Here is a 17415-nt window from a genome sequence, read left to right on the forward strand (position 1 = left end):
TATTCACTATTGCACACAGGATCCTAGGCCAATATCTACATTAACATGTGTTAGAACATTGTCTAAGTTTCAGCCTTTAATGGTGGAAACCAAATGTGTGATGGACAATTCCCGAGCACTGCCTTGCGCTGAGTCTCCCCAGCGCGGCTCACGTCAGTCACTGCCCCCACGATAGACAAGGCCATTTCTAATTTTAGGAACATGAATTCTTCTGTTTGCTTTGTGAGGGGTCCGATATTTCCTCTTCCATTTTAAGCAGAGAGAATGCATTTATGAAAGATGGTAAGTTATTGCAAAAGTACAGAAGTGTACTCAACTACGTTGGGAAAAACCATGGTTTGTGCTGAGATGCCAGCACACGGTCTCAGAAAATTGAACATGTGTAACCTTTTGTTTTGTTTGAATAAATGGGTGAGTGAAGACTATTCTCACTTACATGGGGCATGTGTAGGACTGTGAGAATTCAAGTGTCAGGTTCCATTTCACTTGATATAACGCACCAGTGTTTAACACACAGACTGCCCTGGAACTGGGCCTGGGTGGGGTGGAGCGTTCCCCGCTCTGCAGACCTACTCGGAGGTCTACAAAGGCACCCACACGTCTTCCTGCTGCAGTCAGTTTCCTGACACCCTTGGGCCTTCATGCTGTGAATTCTGTTGGATTGTCTGCACAGCTGGAAACGTCTCCAGAAGTGAGGGCTTGCTCTGAACATTCCAGCTGGGTCGCACAGTTGTCTTCCTTGGCACTGACTAGACCTCTTGGTGCTGTACCAACCAGGGTTCCCAGTGTCCCTAAGACTCCTGTGCAGTGCTGGTGACAATCGTGACTGCAAGCGTGCTGGCCTGTTTCTGCTCCTTAGGATTAGGGATTTTCTCGTTGAAAACAAAGGCAGCTGCAGGATTTGTCTCGTGTTGAGGTCTCCTGATTTTGCTTCTTCTTTATATTTTCTTCCTGCTCAGTAGATTTCTTCAACGTTTCCTGAAATGTACATCTTCTGGTGATGGCTTCTCTCTACTTCTATATACCTAAGAATGTCTGTGTTTTACTTTTGTTTTTGAAAGATATGAGCCAACAGCCTTTTATTTGAGGACTTTGGAGATGAGGTTTTGCTGTCTATCTGTTTGCTTTGATTGCTTATTAGATAAATCTCTGGTTCCCCTAGCTTTGTGCTTTTGTGCATAATGTGTCCTTTTCTTTGTCATTGATTTTAGACAATTTGGCTATATACCTTGGTAGAGTTTTCTTAATTTTATTTATTTATGGGTTCATGTGACCTCATCAATGTACGGCATCTGAGTGGTCAATGAAGTTAGAACTTTTTGTATTATTATTTTTGTACCTCTTCACTTGAGTCCTCCAGTTGCAATAGATAAACCAGCTTGAAGTTGCCCTGCAGTTCATTTGTGATCTGTCTACTTTCTGCAAAATTCTTAGTTCTCTCCATTAATAGGCTTTCCAGTTAATGGATAGTTCCTTCTGCAGTATCTAATCAACATTCCTATACTCTCCATCTTCTACATCATGGTTTTCGTCTCTAGAAGCTCTTTGGGTATTTGCTATTTTTTGATGATTCTGCTTAACTTTCTGAGCATATGCAGTTTGTAAAATGTAGTTTCTAAAACAAAAAAAAAAATTTAATGGCCTTTTCTGCTGATCCTAATGGTGGAAGCAATTCTACACTGGTTTTGCTGAGGGGACCTGTCTGTGCATCCTGGACTCTCTTCCTTCACTGTGGCAGAGCTGGTCATGTTTGGCCTCATAACAGAACATTGCAAGTTTTAATTGCTGGGGTGGTGGATTTTTTTTTAACCTTATAAATGCTTCTATGTTGTACATTGGGATTCAGTGTGTAAGACCTGTGACGTGGCTGGAGGACAGCATGTGGTTTGGGTAATTGTTTCCTGAGTGGGCTGCCGGAGCTTCCCACATCCTTACTTAGCACAGGGAAATGCAGTGCGCAGGGCTGTGGGGAGCATCCGCCTGAGCTGCTCCGTGCGAGGGCCTCCTGTGGGAGCCCGGCTGCGTGCCGAGGGGACTCTGCCAGGCTCTGGGACCTTCTGCTTGGCACCCTGGTTGTAGGGAGGTCCTACCCGCACTCCCAGTGCTACAGCTCCTAGAACACCTGGTATCACTCCGGTATTGTGGGACACCTTGTTTTGTCATTGGCCTTGACAGAAATCGTTAGGCAGTTTTCCTTTATTTTGGGGGGTGCTGGGTTTAAGCCTGTGTCCTCCTGCCTTTGCATGCCTTGCATGGCGTGGCCATGCCCTGACCTGTTCTTGCTTTAGTTTCTTTGCAGATAGCGTCTCCTGTTTTTACCTTGGTCTCAGCTAGACCTTAAGATCTCCTACCTGCTGCTTTCTGTGAAGCTTGGGTGGCCGGCTTACTACCATACGTGCCTTAGGGGTTAACATGAGATGTTGCTGACGTGTGCCAGTTCTGTCCATGATGAGGACATGTGCCAGTTCTGTCCATGATGAGCTCCTGATCTCTACCTCCTGAGTAGCTCAGAGGCCTGGTCCCCACGCCCGGCCCTCAGAGCCACAAGCACACAGGATCCACAATGTCTGTAGACCTGTCTAGCCTCAGGATGAGACCAGGCCCTCACACCGTGTTTTGTGGAAAGAGCCTGGAATGGGAGATGGTGCGCTGCAGAGGTAGGAGGACTATTTGGTAAAAGAATGACTCTATCCTCTGCAGCGTTACAGAGGGAGTGGGAGAAGCTTTAGGAAGCACTCTGAAGTGCTCACAGATTCAGTGTTCCGGACTTGGGTTGGTGCAGGCATACATTATAAGGTTAGGTTTTAACTGAACTTGCACTGAGGCATGAGTTCATAAGCACTTTTGGGCTGCTCTGGGCTAGCAGGATAGGGGTTGAGTTTGGAGATATCAGACCGCCAGTCTGCAGGTGAAGGATGAGTCTTGTTTGAATGAGAACTGAGTCAGTTTCATTGTGCTCACATCTATCTTCTTTTCTAACATCAGCTACTTGCGCCTGGATTCCACTGTTGGTATGAATGTCCCCATGGTGAACAGCAGCATCTGGAGACCCCAGCTGAGCCTTGCCATGTTCAGATCACATCCCGATCACCTGTGTCAGGAAGTGCGGGCTGGTGCCTTTCCACCTTCACACTGACCTGGAGCCTGTCTCTGAGCTTGGTATTGGCCCCCGTGGCTTGGTCCACAGTCAGCAGTACAGAGCTGGGCATGCAGAGGAAGGGCACAGGGTCCTGCCTGTGCAGACTTCTTCCAGGGACTCCCCAACCTCTCTGAGCTAGGTGACAGCGTGCCTTATCAAAGGCCATGTCAGGAAAGCCATGCAGGCCATGGCAGGGATGTGTCTCTCCAGGCCTGTGCTGGGACGTGGGGGCACGGACGTGGGGGCACAGACGTGGAACACAGAGGCAACTATCTTCCATGGCTGCTGTCTTTCCTGCTGCTGGAAGTGGCTTTTCCAGACCCTGGAGCTCAGGTAACTCTCAGGAAGCAACACTCGGTCCCTTTGGAGTCACGAGTGTCCCCCAGAAGACCAGTGACACACCACACTGACACGTTCATGTAGGACCGGCAGCCTTAGAGGTTTCAGTGTTGATTCTAAACGGAAACTTTTTTTTTTGTCAGTCGTGGGGCTTGAACTCTGGGCCTGGGCGCTGTCCCTCAGGTCTTCAGCTCAAGGCTAGCGCTCTACCGCTTGAGTCACAGCGCCACTTCTGGTTTTCTGGTGGTTTATTGGAGATGAGTTTCATGGACTTTCCTGCCCGGGCTGGCTTTGAGCCACGGTCCTCAGATCTCAGCCTCCTGAGTAGCTAGGATGACAGGTATGAGCCACCGGCGCCCGGCTAAACTGAAACTTTTTACTGCTCTTCTGAATAAAGTGAAGGAATTTATCAAACTAGGACAGAGCAGATTCCTTTATTTTCCATGTCTCAATAACTTCACAGATGATAATGAAAGTAGTAAGAAGCACATCCAGGATCAAATATTTACGTGGAAAGGGCTTCTTTAGAGTGGGTTTTCAAAGTTAGCTCCTCTGGGGTGACTCCTCAGGCCCAGCCTCTGAGCTGTGCTTGGGGCGTGGGCATTGTGGGGGAGCATACCCACCGCTCGCTCCTGACGGGCGCCTCCGGCCGGCCCATGCTGAGCAGGGACTCACACAGGCGTCTTCACTTGCCTGGCCACAGTGTCCAGGTGAGTGTGAGGGTGGTTCCAGAGAATCGGAAGCGTGGAGGCGCGGCTGCCCTTCCCAGTGAGGTGGCCCCGTCTGGCCAGGCGACACCTAAGCCAGCAAGGGGCTGGCAAGGTGAGCACTTGGCCCTTTGGAGGGAGCTCGGCTTCCCCCACACTTGTTGACCGCAGTGGAGCACGGGCTCTTCCACCCCCGGGCCACCGCCCTGGTGACGAGAACGCACCCTCTGCTCTCCTGCTCTCGGCTGACGACTGAACATCCTGGTCGAGACTCGTGAGCTCCTCAGTCACAGGGTCCAATTGTTTGTAACCAGTTCCTTCCTGTGCACATGTGTGCATGTACACACGTGTGGACACATGTATACACACAAGTCACTCCTGTCCTATTGTTTGTTTCTGTGGAGAGCCCTGACTAATGCATAAGCTCTGCCAGGTACTGTTTGAAGAGTCTAGAATTGCAGCTCTCAGTTGAGAGTTGAGGAGAGGGTGAGGCCTGAGACCTTCTTAGGAGGCTTTGCAGCCCAGGGCCAGGCCATGTGGCCAAGGGGAGCCTATTGCAGCTCAGTGACACCAGAGGAAAGAGGACGATTCTATACGCTTTCAGAGCTGAACATGGGAAAAGGTTAAGGTTGCTCAATACTGGGAGTCCTATTGACATCTGTCCTGTGGCTGGGACCCTTTATAAGCACTGGAGTCCATCTGTCCTTCCTGCCTAATACATGGGTCCCACTTTACCAGAATGACACATGCATACGGTGAGTGGGCAGGAGCGCAGAGGCGTGGCCGTGGCGTGGCTTCCCGGGGTCCCCACGCGGATTCCTGCCTGATGACAGAAGCATTGCGCAAGTGCCAGTCACATGCCTCTGTTTGTGGAAACGCTGTGTGTTCTCACTCTCCTGGGACGCCACAGCTGGTGGCTCAGCGCCTAGACTTCTCCACGTGGGCAGCCGGGGCCAGGGACTCCCGAAGCAGAGCCTGGGGCGCCATGCCACTCGCTCGGGCTCCAGTCCTCAGTCATGTGTGAAGACAGCTGGGCAGACACAGCTCCCAGGGCCATTCTTGTCCTGGGCATACTTGGTTTTCTCAGTGTGAGAGCCCCATGTATTTTGACTGAATCAAACCATGAACACATGCGAAGGCATGATGAACCAAACCACGAACACATGCGAAGGCATGGTGAATCAAACCATGAACACATGCGAAGGCATGGTGAATCAAACCATGAACACATGCGAAGGCATGGTGAATCAAACTACGAACACATGTGAAGGCATGATGAATCAAACCACAAACACATGTGAGGGCGTGATGAATCAAACCATGAACACATGTGAGGGTGTGATGAATCAAACCACGAACACATGTGAGGGCGTGATGAATCAAACCACGAACACGTGAAGGCGTGATGAATCAAACCACGAACACATGAGGGCGTGATGAATCAAACCACAAACACATGTGAAGGCGTGATGAATCAAACCATGAACACGTGAAGGCGTGATGAATCATATCATGAACACATGTGAAGGCGTGATGAATCAAACCACGAACACATGTGAAGGCATGAGACAAATGCTTCTGCAGCTGGGGTTGCTCTGTGCCAGACAGCTCTGTTTAACTCTTGTGTCCCGACACCAGTATGTACCCCTTCGAGTGGACAGCGCTTTGTACTGTGCCTCCACTGGAGCCTCCAGACACATGGTCTCTGCTCTCCTCAAAGGAGAGACAAACCTGTAACATCAGGCATAAGGTCATTCCCTGGACATGCCCAAAATCCGCCTTTCCATTTTGTTCAGTGTGTTAGTCTTCAAGACTCCCTAGACACAGGGACTGGCCCAGGGCGCAGGATGCCTGGCCTGGGGTCTGCTGTGACTGGCAGGACTCAGGTCTGTCACTGTGGTTCCATGACACCACAGTCCTGGGCTCCTAGGCCTGGGTGCCATATAGAAGCTCACTTCAGATTGCTCTCTTCAATCTGTTAGGCCCAAGGGCCTTTTCAAGCCTGCGGCACTGTCCCTGCGGCTCGGCCCTCTCCAGCACTTATCCTCACCTCCTCCTGGAAGCAGGGCCCAGTTCCGGGTCTCCCTGTTAACCCTGTAGAAGCCTGGTCAGCTCCAAGTCCTCGGGGCGGCCTGATCTTTTCCCCTGCCCCGTGCCTGCCATCGGGAAGCTCTGTCGCTGCATGTCCGCACAGGGCCCAGCCTCCATCCCTGACAGCAAGCCTGTTTCCTGCTAGTGTGACCAGCCTCAGAACGAGGCACTCAGGGACCCATGCCAAGGTGCCAAGAGACACTGGTGCTGGGTAGCGCCAGGTCCTTCTGGGAGCCGCCTGGCAGAGGAAATGGATTTGAGATGCTGTCAGGGTGAGACGCTGACTTCTGATTCCCACCACTTCAAGAGTAGGGTTGAGCCGGGTGCCGGTGGCTCACGCCTGTTATCCTAGCTACTCAGGAGGCTGAGATCTGAGAATCGCGGTTCAAAGCCAGCCCAGGCAGGAAAGTCCATGAGACTCTTATCTCCAATAAACCACTAGAAAACTGGAAGTGGCACTGTGGCTCAAATGGTAGAGCACACGCCTTGAGCTGAAGAGTTGAGGGACAGCGTCCAGGCCCAGAGTTCAAGCCCCATGACTGACAAAAAAAAAGAAAGAAAAGAAGAAAAAGAGGGTTCCTTTGCTCTGTCTTCAGTTCTCTGCCCTCCACACTCCCTGTTGACCCCGTGGATCTGCAGCGCCTCCTTTGCTGTTTCTTTGGACATTTCTTTCAGTTAAATCCTGAGCTCCTGCGTTACCAATATGGCATAAAAAAGCCAGGTCCTCACTCTCACAGACCAGTGTCTCAGAGACACTTTCACATCCATCCTCAGCGCTCCCATGTCTGCCAAGGACAAATGTGAGTTGTTGTGTTGAAACCAGGAACGTGGGCCGCCCTTTGGCCTGCAGCTTGGGCAGTGTGGTCTGTGTGGGACAGCTGATTCACAGACCAGCTTTGTGGCTCCCAGACTTAACAGGTGGCTCGATTTTCTGATTGCCTTCCTTCCTTCCTTCCTTCCTTCTTTCCCTCCCTTCCCCTCCCTCCTACCTACCTTCCATCCTTCTTACATGCTTGCCTTCCTTCCTTCCTTCCTTCCTCCTGCCTTCTTCCCCCCCTCCCTCCCACCTTCATTCCTTCCTATCTGCCTTTCTTTCTTCTTTCTTTCCTATATTCTTTCCACCTTCCTTCCTTCCTTCCTTCCTTCCTTCCTTCCTTCCTTCCTTCCTCCTGCCTTCTTCCCCCCCTCCCTCCCACCTTCATTCCTTCCTATCTGCCTTTCTTTCTTCTTTCTTTCCTATATTCTTTTCACCTTCCTTCCTTCCTTCCTTCCTTCTTTCCCTCCCTCCCCCTCCCTCCTACCTTCCTTCCTTCTTACATGCTTGCCTTCCTTCCTTCCTTCCTTCCTTCCTTCCTTCCTTCCTTCCTTCCTTCCTTCCTTCTTTCCCTCCCTTCCCCTCCCTCCTACCTTCCTTCCTTCCTTCCTTCCTTCCTTCCTTCCTTCCTTCCTTCCTTCCTTCCTTCGTTCCTTCCTTCCTTCCTTCCTCCTGCCTTCTTCCCCCCTCCCTCCCACCTTCATTCCTTCCTATCTGCCTGCCTTCCTTCTTTCTTTCCTATATTCTTTCCGCCTTCCTTCCTTCCTTCCTTCCTTCTTTCCCTCCCTCCCCTTCCCTCCTACCTTCCTTCCTTCCTTCTTACATGCTTGCCTGCCTTCCTTCCTTCCTTCCTTCCTTCCTTCCTTCCTTCCTTCCTTCCTTCCTTCCTTCTTTCCCTCCCTCCCCCTCCCTCCTACCTACCTTCCTTCCTTCTTACATGCTTGCCTGCCTGCCTTCCTTCCTTCCTTCCTCCCTCCTACCTTCCTTCCTTCCTTCTTACATGCTTGCCTGCCTGCCTTCCTTCCTTCCTTCCTCCCTCCTACCTTCCTTCCTTCCTTCTTACATGCTTGCCTGCCTGCCTTCCTTCCTTCCTTCTTTCCCTCCCTCCCCCTCCCTCCTACCTACCTTCCTTCCTTCTTACATGCTTGCCTACCTGCCTTCCTTCCTTCCTTCCTTCTTTCCTTCCTTCCTTCCTTCCTTCCCTCCCTCCTTCCTTTCCTAGCTTCCTTCCTTCTTTTCCTAGCTTCCTTCTTTTCTTCCTTCCTTCCTTCCTCCTTCCTTCCCCTCCCTGTCTCCCTTCTTCCTTCCTTCTCTCCTTTCTTTCCTCTCATCTCTTTCTTCTCTCTCTCCTCCCCTACCTTAAACTTGAAGCCAAGGCCTTGCCCATTCAAGGCCAGCTCCCTTCCACTCGAGCTGTGCTCTCAGCTCTTTGGCATTTTGATTTGAAATTGGGTAGTGCTTGGTTGCTAACTTTGCCTTAGCTGGCCTTAAATTACAATCCTCCTCTCACCATCCCCTGAGTAGCCTGGTGTGCACGACTCCTGGCTCTGATTCTCGGCATCAGTAAAACGCAGCCTGTCAGCTGTGCCCATCTTGGTTCCCGAGTGGTCACGCCGTGCGCGGAGGAGAGGAGTCCCCCGGCCTTCTGCTGAGAGAAGACCATGGGCTGGGATTCAGGGGGGCTAAGAGCCAGGATGGCCCAAGGCCTGGGTGCCTGGAGAGGGCAGAGCGGATGGTTGTTGCTCATGGGCTGAGGAAGGCTGTTGTAGGCTGGGGTTTTACTCCAGTGTGTGCATGTGGACAGAGGTTGGAGACGTGAATCTGGCTGGAGGTGACCTTTAACCCAGGGCCGGGTAAACTACACACGAGTGAGTGCAGGTGGCCGAGTCCCGAAGCCAGTCCAGAGTGAGCTGTGCTACAGGTCTGGGGACAGAACTGTGCAGCCTGGCCGAGGGACGGTCCGCGGGTTCCTCTTACGTTGCCACCCAGGTTGCCGCCATGCAGTTGTCTGCTGACAGAGACCGCGACTCCCAGTGTGGGCTCTGCTATTATCACAGCACTGCAGAGAGTGTGAGAAGAGCAAATACCGCACGCTGGAGGCTCAGCACCACAGCATCTATCCCCTGGCCCAGCACATCTTATTTTGGCCCAGAACCTACTACTCTTGGAGAATGTGTTTGTGGACACCTTGTCCAGGCTGGATATCTCTTCTGTGTCACCCACCTACCCAGCCACATCCTCTCTCCTCTGTCCACCCTGTGTGATCTCCCTCCCTCTGTACATTGCTCACCCTAGGTGATGGCTCTTCTCCTCCCATGTCCATAGTCTGCCCACTCTGGCCTGGGTAGGTTGAGTTGGAAAGGAGACGTCGGCTACCGCCTCTCCTCTCATACTCTCATCCCTACCCATACCATCTGCAATCCTCCTTTGTAGCTGAGCCTCATGACTTTTCCTCCAGTCCCTTCCAGCCACTGTGAAGTGAGTCTGATTGAGTAGTACACATCTGCAGGGGACACTGCGCATCTGCAGGAGGACACTGCGCATCTGCAGACACTGCACATCTGCAGGACACTGCACATCTGTAGGACACTGTGCATCTGCAGGACACTGCGCATCTGCAGGAGGACACTGCGCATCTGCAGACACTGCACATCTGCAGGAGGACACAGCACATCTGCAGGACACAGCACATCTGCAGGAGGACACTGCACATCTGCAGGACACTGAACATCTGCAGGACACTGCGCATCTGCAGGAGGACACTGCGCATCTGCAGGAGGACACTGCGCATCTGCAGGAGGACACAGCGCATCTGCAGGACACTGCATCTGCAGGACACAGCACATCTGCAGGAGGACACTGCGCATCTGCAGGACACTGCACATCTGCAGGACACTGCACATCTGCAGGAGGACACAGCACATCTGCAGGACACAGCACATCTGCAGGAGGACACTGCGCATCTGCAGGACACAGCACATCTGCAGGACACTGCACATCTGCAGGAGGACACTGAACATCTGCAGGACACTGCATCTGCAGGACACTGCGCATCTGCAGGACACTGCACATCTGCAGGACACAGCACATCTGCAGGAGGACACTGCGCATCTGCAGGAGGACACTGCGCATCTGCAGGACACTGCGCATCTGCAGGAGGACACAGTGCATCTGCAGGACACTGTGCATCTGCAGGACACTGTGCATCTGCAGGACACTGCACATCTGCAGGAGGACACTGCGCATCTGCAGGAGGACACTGCGCATCTGCAGGAGGACACTGCGCATCTGCAGGAGGACACTGCGCATCTGCAGGAGGACACTGCGCATCTGCAGGAGGACACTGAACATCTGCAGGACACTGCACATCTGCAGGCCACTGAACATCTGCAGGACACTGCGCATCTGCAGGAGGACACTGCACATCTGCAGGACACTGCGCATCTGCAGGACACTGCGCATCTGCAGGAGGACACTGCACATCTGCAGGACACTGCGCATCTGCAGGACACTGCGCATCTGTAGGACACTGCACATCTGCAGGAGGACACTGCACAACTGCAGGAGGACACTGCGCATCTGCAGGACACTGCGCATCTGCAGGACACTGCGCATCTGCAGGAGGACACTGCGCATCTGCAGGACACAGCGCATCTGCAGGACACTGCGCATCTGTAGGACACTGCACATCTGCAGGAGGACACTGCGCATCTGCAGGAGGACACTGCGCATCTGCAGGACACTGCGCATCTGCAGGACACTGCGCATCTGCAGGAGGGCACTGCACATCTGCAGGACACTGCGCATCTGCAGGACACTGCACATCTGCAGGACACTGCGCATCTGTAGGACACTGCACATCTGCAGGAGGACACTGCACAACTGCAGGAGGACACTGCGCATCTGCAGGACACTGCGCATCTGCAGGACACTGCGCATCTGCAGGAGGACACTGCGCATCTGCAGGACACAGCGCATCTGCAGGACACTGCACATCTGCAGGACACTGCGCATCCGTAGGACACTGCACATCTGCAGGAGGACACTGCACAACTGCAGGAGGACACTGCGCATCTGCAGGACACTGCGCATCTGCAGGACACTGCGCATCTGCAGGAGGACACTGCGCATCTGCAGGACACAGCGCATCTGCAGGACACTGCACATCTGCAGGAGGACACTGAACATCTGCAGGACACTGCGCATCTGCAGGACACTGCGCATCTGCAGGACACTGCACATCTGCAGGACACTGTGCATCTGTAGGACACTGCACATCTGCAGGACACTGCACATCTGCAGGACACTGCACATCTGCAGGAGGACATTGTGCAGTAATACACAAACTGTGTTTAATTGAAAACAAATCCTACCCCACAGCCATGCCTCTGCTGTGCCCCTTGCCTGGAGTGGTTTGTGGACTCTTTTACACTAAAGATTTCATGCATGACAACATTAATTCTTACATGTGGGAACTTCACCAAGGCTGAGTGCAAGCATTTGCACCCGCTGACTTCTTTTGTGTTACTGATGACTGCTTACTTGATTCAGAAAGGCCAATATCACATTGGATAATTTGAAACATATTTAAAGCATAGAACTTGCATACTTTTCTCTTAAGCAAAATAGGGAGTTCCAGCCAATCTTGCTGGTTTTATTTATAGCATTTTCTTTCCTGAGAGAAGACAGGAAAAGTGAGTCCCTGCTTTTCCCCTCTGTCTGGCTCCTCCCTGACCCTGTCTGGCAAGCCCAGGGTAGACGCGGAGAGGGGGTGGCGCCCAGCATGAGGGGAAGGGGCTGGACTTGGACTCAGATGCAGGTACTCAGAGCAAATGGTGGGATGGGAAAGAGGAATTAGGTCATTCCTTCGAAGGAATGAATTAAACGTGCTTCCTCGTGTGTGTGATTGGCAGGGCCACTCTGGGAGAGGAGCATATAAAGGCTGCCGCCTGGAGGCAGGGAGAGTGTCCAGCGGCCAGCAGCCTCCACCCGGGACCCTGTCTCCTCCAGCACCTCATCCTTGCCCTCTCTGGACCTGGTCACCGAAAGCAGCCACCGCCGGCCTCCCGGCGTACCAGGTACTGTGCACCAGTTATTCACTTAGTTATTTCCTTGGGCTGTAGCTTTCAGAAAAGGCTCTTGATGTCCGGTAGGAGAGAAGAAACATACGCAAGACAGGCTCCTGAGTTGCAGTGGTGGGCATGCCCCTTCCCACCCTGCCCCGGCAGCAGCCCTTTCTCAAATGCATCGTGTGGTTACTTGATTGGAGACCTGACTTTGAGGTCTGGCTTGCAGGGTCCTGCTGGACCCTGTCGGCTCTGGCCCCGGCCCAGGTTCTGCTGCTTTCATCTGTGTGCTGCCTGGGCCATGCAGAGCTTCGGATTCAGATCCGAAGTAAGTTTCCACACCGGGGACTTTGTTACTGGAGAGGAGCCACAAGAAAGGCATTGCAAACAGTTTCCAGAAGCGTGAATATGAAGTCATTATAGAGTCTAACTCTTATCTCACCAACAGCTGAGCAGGCCTTGCTGTCACAGGTAGTCTGTAGAGAGCCTCACACTGCCGTTGTGAAGTCTGGGGAAGGGGTGTGTATGAAATGAGCTGGCAGCTTTTCGGGCAGCTGGAGGACAGGTCCGTGGGAGATGGGGAGGAGGCGGCACTGGTCCTGGGAGGTGTGCTGGTCACACGGGCCTGATGGAGGCCCTGCAGTCACTTTTCAATTTGATACTCATTTTAGAAGCATTCATAGAACCTTCATGAAGTTCAATTGCAGTCTGCTTCAAGAAGGAGTTGGGGAAAAAATCTAACATCTAGCGTGGCTATGTGGAAGGAAGGAGGCTCGGGTGGGAGCGAGTTTGTCTGTGGAACTGCGATGCGGTTGCATTGTCGGGTCACCAGAGCCGCAGGCTTTCACACCAGGACGCCCGCCGTCCCTCCCGAGTGCTCCTTGTGCGTCGTGACTAGCCCCCGAGGTGAGGTGGGGCTGGTGCCGCTGGTGCGTGGGACGCTCTGTTTGGGACGGATTTTGCCCAGAGTTCAGCATGTCAGCCGGTGCTGGTGCGGCTGTTCACCTGTGCCCTGCAGTTTGCGCTTTGGGCTGGGGCAGCTGTGGTGTGAGAGGGGACAGGCGGCAGGAAGCGTTAGGAAGTCTCCACACCACGATTGCCCGGGAACCTCTCTGTGCACCGGCGCTGCTCTGGGGACGCGGCAGGGCTCAGGGAGCTCTGCGCTGTCACCGTGGGCAGAAGCCACCAGGAGCCCCAGACTTCAGGCAGAAGCAGCTCAGGATCCAGCTTGCTAAAAAGTGCTTGAGGGCCATCCAATCTGCTTACTGTAACTCCATAACAACCCAGCCAGCACATGCCGTAGAGAGCTGTTTTCCATGGAGGGATGAGGAAACGGAGCCAGAGAGCATAGAGAAGCCATCTGGGTTGCAAAGCTGGGGCCCACTCACGCCAGGCTGCAGTTCAGAGCTACGTGACAGCTGAAAACCGGGCATCCTGCGGCAAAGCCACCGTGGAAGCCCCGCGTGGCCCACTGAGCATTGCCCTCCATGGACGGCCCTTGAACCTGGAAGGCCATTTTACCTTGCCAAGTCTTTCTAGAGAGGCAGATTCTTGGGTTTCCTTAACAATGAGAATTCAGTCAGCATGTTGGTCTAAACAGGGGAGGGGTTGGGATCAGAGCGTTAGGTCTCGCACCCGTTGGGGTGTGAGGGACCCAGGACACCAGCGCAGCCCTGCCCCTCCTCACCAGGAAGAGGAGTTGAGACAGTTAACAGTGGAGCCAGGCTGCGCTCCAGGTCTCCTGACTTCTGGTCCAGTGTCTGGTAAGCCATGCCAATTTAGAATCCCAGAGAATGGAAAAACAGGCCTGCAGGAAAATAGAAAGTAGGGTAAGAATCGTTGCTAAGTGAAATCTTCTGTTTCTCCTAAGAGTGATACACCAAGTCTGTTTCCAACTTTGAAATGCAGTTGATCCTGATTCTATTTAATTAAATTATTCATAACTGTTTTTTTTTTCCCTTGGACATTGGCCAGATGCCTTCACCAAGCTGAGGTTTTTCTGAATGCAAGCTTCTGGAGCTAAGCCCTGGCTACATCTTGTAACTGGATTAATGAGGGCCGGCCAGCAGCTGCCCTCTCCTCTGTGGGCACGTTCATGGCGGGCTGTTCTGAGGCTTCCACTGCAGGAGTATCGGGAACGCCAGTGCATGCAGTGCTAGCAGCTGTGAGACCCTAACAGCAAAGCAGAGCTTCAACTTCACACAAGGATGTTTGCTTTTGGTTTTTCCCCACACAGTGCTTTGGAGAGATCACGTGGGCAAGCAGCCTAGCCCACAGTCAGAGCTGCAGCTGTGTGCACTTCACTAACGAGGGCTGGTTTTTCTCCTAGGAGTCGCAGGAGGCAGGATGCTCTGGAGGCTGGTCCTGCTGGCCTTGTGGGCGTGGCCATGGGCTCTGGGTGAGTGTGGACAGCGTGGGCTCTGCCGTGGACAGGGCTTAGCTGCAGGCCAGACGCCAGCTGCTAGGAAATGAGTTCTGATAGGAAAGTCCAGGTTTCATACCAAATCCCCCGGAACCCAGGCTTTCCCTCCGCACCGGACAGCAGTGCTTCAAAACTGTGAAGGTCTTGTTTTGTATCTTTGTTTCTCCCCACTTCCTTCCTGATAAAATGTTTCTAGTAAATACTTTCCCAGACATTTATTTTCTCCAACATAATCTTAAGGACTCTGTGATTTCCCATCACAGATAAGCCCTAATGTTAGCAGAGCAATTTTTTCTCAGATTTCTGCTTCACTGTTACTGTGTGACTCTTGGCAGGAACAGTGTTGTAGACTATCCTTTGAGTAAGTTGCAAAACTCAGACTGATACTTTTTGTAGCAGTAGACAAAGGGTTAAATTATTTGAATTATGTAGACTACTGTCAATATGTCTATTAAGATTGTAGAGTTCACAGTTCTGTCATCAACTGTGTATTATGATGTTTTCATCTGTATGGATTATTCTTTTGGATTATTTAAATTGTTACAATATTGGTGAGAGCTGATGCCTTTGAGCTGTTGCATGGTGACTTAAACCATACGCTTGTGGACACAAGAGCCCATTGTCTGAGAGTTTTAACCACACAGTGCAATCGAGTTTGGAGATCACATTTTTATTTAAAAAAAAAAAAGTGCGACAGTACCCTTTGCGTGAGGCAGAATGTCCCACAAGAAACACCCATGTCACTTAGTGCAATCAGAAGCCCATCCCCAGAGAGGTTCAAGACCCCCTTCCTCCTGGCACGGCTCCAGCGGTCACGTGCTGGGAGGAGGACGCTGCCCTGAGCTGGGCTCACTGGTCTGCAGCAGCAGGTGGGCCGGCGGGAGGATGGGCTGGCCAGTGTGTCTAGGTGAGGGACGGTAACTCAGCCCCACGATCACTGGCGCAGGCTTCCGCAAAGCCCTGGATGGGAGATGGGCTGCGGCAGGCTCGGTGTCCGTGATCGAGGGGAAGCGCATGGCTCTCGCCTGTGGCTTGTCTGCGGAGCCCGGCCAGCCCAGCCCCTGCTGTGGGTGACTCGGCCCTGCACTTCCCTTCGGCAGCCGGTGACCAGCATGCAGATACTACCTTCGACCTCTTCAGCCTCAGCAACATAAACCGAAAGACCATCGGAGCCAAGCAGTTCCGAGGGCCTGACCCCGGCGTCCCGGCTTACCGCTTTGTCCGCTTTGACTACATCCCCCCCGTGAACTCAGACGACCTTGGCAGGATTGTCAACGTCATGCGGCAGAAGGATGGTTTCTTCCTTACGGCCCAGCTGAAGCAGGACCGGAAGTCCCAGGGAACGCTGCTGGCTCTGGAGGGCCCTGGTGCCTCCCAGAGGCAGTTCGAGATCATCTCCAACGGCCCGAGAGACACCCTGGACCTTGCCTACTGGGTGGAGGGCACGCGGCACATGGTCTCGCTGGAGGACGTGGGCCTGGCCGACTCCCAGTGGAAGAATGTCACTGTGCAGGTGGCCGGGGAGACCTACAGCTTGTATGTGGGCTGTGACCTCATCGACAGCTTCACCCTGGACGAGCCCTTTTATGAGCAGCTGACTGTGGACAGGAGCAGGATGTACGTAGCCAGAGGAGCCTCCCGAGAGAGCCACTTCAGGGTGTGTATGCAGCTTGGGTGGCAGCTGTTGACGAAGCTGCGTCAGCTAATGGGCTGGAGCAGCACACAGCATGGCACACAGCACATACCTGCTTGCACAAGGGTCCCTTCTGCTCACACTCACACATGTGCTCACAAACATGCTACATCTCCATGTGCGTGAAAACACACCACACACAGGCATACACACTGGATACCACACTTGCACACATGCTTGCACCATTGTGCACACACATTTTGCATTTACCTGCATGCACTATACAAACACTGACTACCATGAACAGAGGTATATATGCATCTCACATAAGCACACACTTGTACAACACTCCATACGAGTACACATGCATGCTCATATCCATACACAGGTATACACATGCACCACACACACTTGCACATGTAAGCAGCATGCAGACATACTGGGCCACCTATGCACGAGTACCACCCATCAGCAGTCAGACAGATGTGTGCTAGAGTCATGTGCATTCATGGACACTCGCGCACAACCTTGCACACTGCACGCAGAGCACAGACCTTCCCCACATGCCATCAGCACGCACGTGCGCACACACAGCTGGCACACCCTAACCTGGGCAGAGCAGGGCAGCAGTCGGGCGTTGCTTGCCAGTACAAGGTCAGTGAATGATGGGACTGAGGCTGGTCAGAATCCGGGGGCCTGACCCCGCCGCACATGCCCTGACAATCCCGGAATGATTCTGTTAGGGCTGAAGCCATTCTCCAGTCTTTGCTTTGGCGATGGATTGAAAAGCGGGCTAGTTAGAAACTGTCTTTCTGTGGATTTGTGGGTGAATAGCTATGTATCCGCCCTGCTAGGAAGTCTGGAGCAGGGCTACACAAAGCCACGAGCGTTTGAGGTGTCTGTGCGGAGGACCTGGTTCTGGAGGCTCCCTTAGGTTCCTTCCCCTGGATGCTGGGAAAGTCAGACACTCAGTGGAGACCAGACTGGATTCTCACTGTGGGCCTCTTGCAAGCTGCCCGGTTAGCATCTGACCCTCCATCGGGTACTGAGCAGTGGCACATCCATCTCCCAGCCCATCTTCTGTCACTTGGGGAGAAAGGACAGTGCGCTGCATTCTGCAGTTGAAGTGAGCTGAATGCATGGCAGGCTTGCGGTCCTGTTTAACTAGAAGAATTTGTCGTGTGTGTGAGCCAGTGTAGGTGGG

The 17415-nt window shown here is 52.9% G+C and overlaps 1 protein-coding gene across 1 annotated transcript in view; it reads left to right on the plus strand.

The window, feature by feature from the left end:
- The window catches only part of Thbs2 (thrombospondin 2), a 151332-nt gene that overhangs the window by 102162 nt on the left and 31755 nt on the right, over positions 1-17415 (plus strand). The window contains exons 3-5 of the mRNA XM_070010308.1: positions 12004-12168; positions 14486-14554; positions 15679-16235. Coding sequence (XP_069866409.1) covers positions 14503-14554; positions 15679-16235 — 609 coding nt within the window. The 5' untranslated portion in view covers positions 12004-12168; positions 14486-14502. The remainder of the gene's footprint in view (positions 1-12003; positions 12169-14485; positions 14555-15678; positions 16236-17415) is intronic.

This window comes from Dipodomys merriami, unplaced genomic scaffold, assembly GCF_024711535.1.
Source record: "Dipodomys merriami isolate MVZ:Mamm:240054 unplaced genomic scaffold, mDipMer1.0.p SCAF_8, whole genome shotgun sequence".
Lineage (NCBI taxonomy): Eukaryota > Metazoa > Chordata > Mammalia > Rodentia > Heteromyidae > Dipodomys > Dipodomys merriami.